Source organism: Cyrtonyx montezumae, unplaced genomic scaffold (assembly GCF_038088225.1).
Source record: "Cyrtonyx montezumae isolate F1298 unplaced genomic scaffold, pur_monq_1.0 scaffold_25, whole genome shotgun sequence".
NCBI lineage: Eukaryota > Metazoa > Chordata > Aves > Galliformes > Odontophoridae > Cyrtonyx > Cyrtonyx montezumae.
The window spans coordinates 7,337,472-7,346,444 of record NW_027071992.1 but is presented as its reverse complement, the minus strand read 5'-3'; the positions used below and the strand labels follow the sequence as shown (position 1 = coordinate 7,346,444).

General features: G+C 39.1%; 1 protein-coding gene across 1 annotated transcript; it reads right to left on the bottom strand.

Annotated features, from left to right (window-relative positions):
- Positions 1-285: 285 nt before the first annotated feature.
- LOC136050672 (granzyme K-like) lies at positions 286-6,010 on the bottom strand. The gene is given in 8 exon segments (XM_065739708.1): positions 286-437; positions 1,145-1,344; positions 1,346-1,425; positions 3,250-3,395; positions 4,515-4,537; positions 5,716-5,857; positions 5,949-5,979; positions 5,981-6,010. Coding segments are annotated over 8 exon segments (804 nt in total).
- Between the last annotated feature and the right edge of the window lie 2,963 nt (positions 6,011-8,973).

Below are 8,973 nucleotides of genomic sequence, written 5' to 3'. Positions count from 1 at the left end.
GTGCCTTATCACAGCCACAATGAAAAAGGTGACTAGCACTGTCCAATCACACTAAAAATCTAGGTGAAATCCAATACAAACTGAGTTATCCAAAAGGCAATTTGCTACTGAAGATATGTAAATATTATCTGTACAGAAGGGAATATTTTTAACTTCGTAATTCAAAAAGCTGAGGTATTGTTTGTAATGGTGTAATGCAGGGAGGTACTTTGTAAAGTTGGTGCTCCAAGGCAGCACCTAGTTCTGAAGTATATCACACTATTCATTAAGGCTGTCTCACCTGTCTCATGCCTCTCTGTTAAGATACATAGTTTTTTTAAACCATTCAATATATTTTTTAGTCAGTTGTATATAAACTCCAAGTTTGTCTCCTATTCCACATTTTTCTCCAAAAGTAACAATCCTGCTGTATTTTCTGCCACAGATTAACGGCCCACCTGAGTAACCTTAAAACAAAACAAAGAAGCATCACTTTGGTTATCTCTCACCAGAAGAGCACGCAGTGCCATGAGCAACACATAAGCATGTTTGGGGGTGTTGCTTCTGACTTGTTCTAACCTATGAAAAGCGTCAGCTGGCATATGATGCTGAGGGGGCTGGGTGAGGAATACTTGTAAAGCCTGAGGGAGCCCTGGACATAAGTGTGATAGGCCAACACAGTGCTATCACAGTTCTACTTCAAAAGGTCGTTGTTTTTTAATTGTTGCTGTAACTTCATTCACACTTCTGAAGCAACTGACCCTTCTGAATTAGGTATAAAAACCATCAGAAGCAAAATACAAACAAGTCTTCTGAATGTACAGTTAATTATGTATTATTCAGAAACAGACATACGGAGAGGGTCAGATAATTCAGACTCTTCAGAACTCTGAGAGTTCTTCTTTCTCTCCTGATGTACCTGATGTGAACTGAGGTAATTCTCAGACTCAAAGTTCCACGCTCAGATCTTGTTCAGTGCAGTGATGAAAACTACCCAAAGTTATAACTCTGCTTTTTCACAGCAGTGAAGTCTCTTTCTTACAAACGTGATTGAAAGCAAAAGTGGCACAAAACTGATTGAGAATCTGTTCAGTCTCTAAAGTATGTCACCATTATTCATAGAGAAAAGAAGATAGTTAAAAGCATATTCCCTTGTCTTTTTAACTGCTTCTTACCTTGCAAGCATCTCTCTTTGAAAACCTCATTTTCCCTCTTGCGCACATGTTCCTGGTTACATTCAAGAGCTTTTGGTTTTTATTACATTTTCTCTTGTAGATTTTCCTATCAACAATTTCAACAGTTGTGTTCTGAAGATATTTTAGCAGCTTTCCTGGAGATGTTTCTTCCCAGCTAATCACACTGCACAGTGCCAGGTTTGATAACTTTGCCAGTGTCAGGAAGGGACAAAAGTGTTACATTCTTGTTCAATTTTGCTATATGATCCAGCTGGAAAACATACACACAAACAAATAAATAAATCTTTCTCACTCAGGAAGGATGGGAAGTTTAATCTCCAATTCAAGTGGCTTTATAGTCTCTTTTTACCTCTACTTTCTTTTCAAAAATAACACTTCAGGAACTGATTCTGAACTTAATTACACGTCTGCAAATCCAGAAGTATTTTCCTGATGGTTGTATAACTCTTCCACATCTACGACAGCACTAATAAGTTCAAGTACAGATTTTCCACCAATTACTGTATAAAATTAGAAACCTACGCAGAAGTCATATGTTCAATAACCTAATTTGTACTAAACTGCTATGTTGAAATCAGACTTAACTATCAAACAGAAAAGTCCCAAAGCACAGTGCAATATGCTCAGCAACACAGACATAAAGAAAAATTGTAAACAACTAGACATGACAACAGAGGCCTCAACTGGGGAAAACAGGTTTTGAACTCTTTGGAGTGCCAGGATTTATTGTGAGAGTGTAAGGGCTGAAAGAATCCAAATTAGGTGTATATTGTTGGCGTTTATCTGACAGATTCATCCTTCAGCAGAGGTCAGTTTTAGCCTGTAAACAAAAATACTGCGAAAAAGTAACATAGACACCCAACACATTTGTTAAGGACTTGCAGTTTCAGAACTGAGCTTACTTTCTATTTTACACATGGTCACTGCACCACAAATTAATTGCACAGATGCTTACACGCTCTGCTGAATCAGTTACATGATTGTGGCTTTATAATTCTTTTAAAAGATAGTATAATTAATTACATGTTCAACTAAAAAATCACTATGGATTATCAACTCCATTGCTGTTAGGAATTTCTGAGGATGGAATGTTTACACTGAGTCACTAAGCACTCCACTAGAGCAATAATGCAGTGACAGGAGGTGAGCCCTGGTTCCAACATTATTTCTGTTGCTGTGTCACAGTCAGTCAATTAGTTTTAAAGTATCTTTGTCATTCTGGAACATAGCTGTAGTATTCAGCTCTAGAAATAATACTTCCTAGTGATCCATTTTAGTATAGAGTCCATCCTCATCAAATAACCTGATGTTCCTGATAAACAGATACATAACATAAAAGCACAGCTTGAATAAAATTCCATCCATGATTTCTTAGGCATTGTACCAAAGCCATGAAGTTTCTAGAAATACAGACAAAATGACGTACAGCAATCCTCTTTCTTGAACGCTTTTGATTGGCACTGAAACTGCTGGTACACGAAGCTGCTCTTCCAAAGCCAGCTCTCCAGAAAATCTGCAGATTTTCTGCACAAACTCATACCTCTCCCTGTTCAAACAGCCATACCTGCCCCATGTGACAAGCCTGAGCCAGAAGCTGGTATGCAAGAAATTTGTATATGTCTGCCTCACAAGGGCACCCAGGATGAGGATTTCACAATCTGGGGCATCTTTCCATTCCACAGCATCCTGAGCCTTCTTCATAATGTGACCAGTCTGTGTTCCTAGAGCTGAACTATTCCAAGTTTTTATTATACATAATTCTGCTTCATGTGGTCACCTTAAATAATTAAGAATATGTTTCATGACCATTTTATAATAAACATATTTTGAGCTTTCAGAAGGGTTGTATCAGTGTGTGGTTAAATGTAACTTCACAACAGAATGGGCTTAAAATGTCATCCCTGCTCAGTGTGCCAGGGATCTTGTAACTTTATCTAGATCTGTGCAACCAAAAACAGAGCTCTCAGCGATGCTGTTAAGCTACCAAAACAATGTATGTTTCAATATCATAGAATAGCCAAAACAACCATTAATGATATTTCTTTTGTAATAATACGGTTGTGATTAACAATACCTTGAGGAGCATTATATCATTTTCCTTTGAATCTCTGTCAAGCTGGGGATAAGAAAATAAGTGCTTAATCTTAAATCTCTGCTGTTCTTTTTCAGCTTTAGATGGCAGATGGGCTCCAAGAACAATAATATCCGTTTTTTTTCAACCTGTAATTCAAGAAAGTGCAGGAACAGGTCATTGCTAGAACAAGAGCAACGTTTTTCAAGATAAACAGAAGTTGTGTAACACAAAATTAACAATTTAATTTTGTAACAATTTTGTTAAACATGGGAAGGATATAGTTTATTATGACATTTTAACATGAGCTTGTGTTTTCCTCTACACAGTAACATTTCTTTATTGTAAACATTATTTGATAAAATAACACTATCATAATTGACTGTCAGAGGACTCCACATTTGGAATTAAAACTACAAAAAAGCCTACTGACTTTTTATGGAGGGATTGGTAGTGCTGATGCCTTTCAAATACATTTTCGTGGATACCTGTGGACATATGATCTAATCATGCAAAGGACAGAAACATGCCTGGCTAATAGCTTACGTGTTGTCTTAATGACATCAGTGTGGTGTCAATATACACATCAATACTCAGTATCCATGTTGAACATCATTTACAGAGATGAATGCCCTTATAAAGTGAACTCTGTTAATATCAATAATAAAGGTTGTCCTTAACTTCGCTAAATACAGGATTCCATCCACCAAGGAAGAAGAGTGAATGTTGTCTAGCTCAAGACATCCCTGTAGTGAATATTATAAAGGAAGACTGCCAAAACCCAGAGAGAATTTCACAACCTATTTTTTCCCAATAGATAGCAGAAGTTAAACTATGAGTATCATCAGAAACATATTTGTTCAAACATGTCCTTCTTGTTTTTTGCCCTTCTCAACTTAATGCAGTCCAGTAAGAAGACACTGTCAGGAGACATACTGCCAGTTTCCTGTACTTCATCTTTAGAATACAAACTCACTACACACAGGAAAAATAATCTGAGATAGAGTTTATCAATTCAAAAGGAGCTTTTTTCTTCATTCCCGTTGCACGCCTCACTGAAAGATACCATTCATTTATTTGCATGTGAATTTTTGCTTGTGGAAATAGCTGCAGAGATTATTATGGAGCCTGAAAAAATATATATGTATTTATCTATAAAGCGGGCTTGCACAGTGGAAATTATACTAGAGTCTCAAAATTCCATGGGATTCTATCAAGTACACCCCACCAAAGTGTGACTTGCTGCAGTGTTGGAAGTACTGCAAGACTTGCAGAAAGATCAAGCAATCCACTACTGCATATATAGACAAATCACAGACAAATCACAGAATTGCTTGGGTTTGAAGAAACCTCAAAGATCTAGTCCCAACCCCTTGCCATGGGTGAGGATGCCAACCACTAGATCAAGCACCAGCTCAGGCTGCCCAGGGCCCCATCCAGCCTGGTCTTCAACACCTCCAGGGATGGGATATCCACAGCTCTCTGGGAAGCCTGTGCCAATGCCTCACTGCACTGTTCGTGAAAAATTTCCTCCTGATATCTAATCTAACTCTCCCCTCCTTTAGTTTAAAGCCGTTCCCCCTTATCCAATCACTACGTATTCATGTAAAAATTTGATTTCCCTCCTGTTTATAAACTCCATTTAAATATTAAAAGGCCTTTAAATATTAGAAGCAACTCCTGTCCCCTATTTCAGACTAATGATGGAAGGCTGGCCAAGCTGCCCACACTGTGTTTGAGAAAGTCAGGTTTCCACAGCTTTCCTATGACTGTCTCACTTCCTGTTATTTAAAATACAGAACAAATAGCTAGGGAGCAAAACATGATTTAGAGAACATGATTTAGCTGAAACATGAGAATTTTACATCCTAACGTGAACACTAGATGTCCTCACCCTGAGACAGCTGTCCAACATCTGTTCCTGCCTCAGGGTATCCACCTGGGGAAGGGGTGCTCGAATCCACATGTGAATCACCAGAAGGATGTGGTTCCTTGTCACAGTTGCTGCTCTGGCATTTTTTTGCAAGCATCTGTTTTTTTTATGAGCCCAGAAGGGACACTTAAACTAGAAAGGGAATAGAGTTTTCATCTAACTTAGCTTCAGCTCAGGATGTTCTGAGGTCAATTTCCATGCACACAGCTTTGTTTAAAGGACTGTAAAATAAGTCTCTTTCTCTAAGACAATGCTATTTCACATGCACAGATAATGAGTTTGCACTTCTAACAGCAAAGTCAGTATCCTTCAGTGTTGGCAGGTCTGACTAATGCAGGTAACAGAACACTAAGCAGATCAGTAATTTACAAAACAACTTAAAGCAGAATAAAAATTCTTAGGTACTTAAAGCAGAATAAAAATTCTTAGGTACCAATCCTTAAAAAAATCAGGATCCACCTTTCTTTACTTACAGGCTTAAATATCATGGCCCACCTCAGTCAAGAGCTATGATCACCACAGTATAAGGTACTTACTTGCAATGCGCTGCTGTCAAAACCCACTGCTTTTCCACAAAAGCCCCTCCACAGAAAGTTGTATTCTTTCTCTGGATGGCAGCCATGAAAGGCTGGGAATGGGCACACATGCAGTGTCCTCCAACAGTGTCACTGCAGCCATCTGAAATGCAACAGAAAAACAGTTATGCTCTCCCCCTGTTAGCCAGAGGAAGCATGAATTAGGATATTTTTATTCTTTGAAGACTACTTACATCTCAGGGGTAGGATAACAGCAATTGCAGTTTAGAAGGAGAGCTGACAGGTAGCTGGTCATGGCTGTTGCTACTTACTAATGCAAGTTAAGACAATGTCTTTCTATTCAAATGTTTCCTACAGCATATGATGGTGAAGAGGTTTGATGAGAAACTCCTCCTCTTGAAGTTCTCCTTTACTCCCACAATAGTATTATATTAACTGTAGCTCTGCTCCTCTTTTTTAGGTTCTGTCTTCTGATTTCTTTAAAATCTGCCTGTCTGAATCCAGAGCATTCATCAGGTCATATCTCACAGGAACTTCAGCAGATGTGCACACAGCTAACTCGAGAAAATGAGGGCTAAGAACATTATATGTGATAAATGCATAATAAAGCCTAACTACATCAGAGAATTCAACAGCTCCTTAAACTCTAAATATGCACAGATGAATGAATGAGACAACAAATAAAAGAGTCACATGAAAAAGCTTCACTGGGAACTGGCAGGAATCCAGAGCTGATAGTATAGGAACACCTAATACAAAATGTGAACTATGCATATTAAGGGCACTGCAGTTTTTTCTTAGCAATTATTTTTGAGGGAGCAGGGTTCAGATACAGAAACTCCTAGAGTGTGCAGGAGTCAAATGCAACTAAAATACCTAATCAGTAGTTTCCTCCCTCCTCCCCCCCCCAAAAAAAAAAAAAAAAAAGACACAGTGGTGAGAGAGACTTCTGCACTGCTCTCCCCTATGTCTGTACCCATGCTTTGCATATCTTGCTGGTAAACCACTAAAAGAAACAGCACATCACCCCGCAAAGAAGGAAAAAAAAAAAACAGCTGCTATCATCTTAACCACCATTAGAAAGAATCAGAAATGTAACCCACACAACTTATCTAGCTCTAGCAGCTCTTTATTGTTGAATGAGAGTATAGAATTGAGATTGAGAATCTTAATGTAAAATTTGAAAGCATTACACATATGACATATTACTTTTTTTTTTTTTCAGAAAACTCTTCCCAAGCTCGTCTAAGTGAAAACACATTACTTTACCCCCTTCATAAAAGGGCCAGCTCTAGGTACACTAAAATCACTCACCATCCTCAAAATAATCCTAGAGCTATTCACATTATGGAGGTTTCCTCTGCATATAATTTATTTTGCCCACAGACTCCTTAAGACATGATGACTTACAAGTTTTCATGGCCTTGCCCTGACACCAAGTGACAGATAGCAGCTTCATATTCTGACCAAGCAGAAGATTTGTATATTTCTACTGCATAATACTTGATGTATTCTGCGAGGTACATACAATTTTGGAAAAATGACACTGATTGAGGACTCCCTAAATTAACTAGTTCTACCATGCTGATAAATTATTCTGTGATACTGCACAGCAAATAGACAAAAATAACCCTTTACTTTTACACAGCTGAGGCAGAAAAGACAACTGTGGAATCAGAGAGGAAAAACTGGCATCATGAGTAGAAAAGTGTGTTAAGGGCAAGAAATAACATCAAGCTGAATAAAACTGAAAATGGGTAGCACAGTAAGATCAGTAAGTAATGTATGGCTAAACACAACAAAGCAAATGTCAGATTTCCTAGACTATTCTAACTCCCATTTTCATGATTTGAGATTTCAGCTGCCATGGAGAATACTCGAGACAGTTCTGAAGATCACTCCATTCAAGGTAAGATAAAAAAATCCCAACTTCACTCTCTTAGTTCAACTCTTTGCCCCATACACAGGACCCCATATTGCCAAGACCCAGTGCCAGAGCAGGAGCAGCCACAACAATCAGCTAAGAGTAACAGTAGCTCATACTGCACTCCCTCAGAATATACTGCAGAAATAACAAGTTTGCAGGGGGAGACAGCAGTATATGGTGGCTACTTTGTGTAATGCTTTGTGATATGCAAGAACTGTTCAGCTTGGGCACAGAACAGAGAGATCTGGTGTTGCCCTCTTCAGGTATGACTGTAGACCAAGAAAAAACTGCATATATACCCAGAGGAAGGATGGAGCTGTTTAGAGCAACACTCATGCTGACATCCTCCAGAAGTATGAAGAAGGGCAGGAGAAAATTTAGATCCCCTGTATTTTTTTCCACAAAGGAACAATCCCAGAAAAACAAATGGAGCTCTGTTTCTGAGACTGGCTGGTTTTGAAGCAAAAGGGAAGTAAAGTCTCTCAATTCCTAGGGAAGTGCTTTAACAAACGGGACATTATATACAACAAGGGCTGTTATCTGTACTTCAGGAAGAGCTTAGTGTGGTCCATATGAGTTGGAACTGGACAGTCTTCTGGGTATATCTGATCTATATCCATGTATGTCACCTCTAAATATTTGCCAACTTGAACTAGGCATGAGATAAACAATATTTTACCACATCATGACCCAACGAGACTTTCTACTTAACAGTTCCCACTCCAGAATTTTCCCTGAGCAATTTTTAGGGAGTGCAGGGGGGGGAGTCAGTGAGTCAGCTCCCAAGGCACATCCCACTGCACTAAGCCTGAAGGAGCTGCAGGCTGTATGGGCAGGTGAGTCAGGACTGGATGGGAACGGTGCAGAGCTGCACTGCTATCTATATCTTCTTTGCACTGGGATATTTCTGTCTCTACCCAGCCTGTGAATGAAAACTGAAGCATAGTTACTGAATGAAATGAATGAAAACTGAGCATAGTTACTGGGGAAACTCAATGTATGAAAAAGGAGTCAGAGAAGTGTTTGATACAGTCAGTGTGGAGCAACCCACTGACTCATGCTTAATGCCCATGGGAAACTTTCTCAGAGGCAAAGGCTACAAAGAGCAGCTGGATTGATTTGTCAATCTGATCTTTAATGTCTATGCAATCAACCCCACATTAGCAGTATGCGGCAACAGAACAAGGGGAAATGGCCACAAACTGAGGCATAGGAAGTTCCACACAAATGTATGTGGGAACTCCTTCCCAGTGCAGTGACGGAGCAGTGGCACAGCTGCACAGAGAGGTGGTGGAGTCTCCTTCTCTGGAGACATTCCAGACCCACCTGAA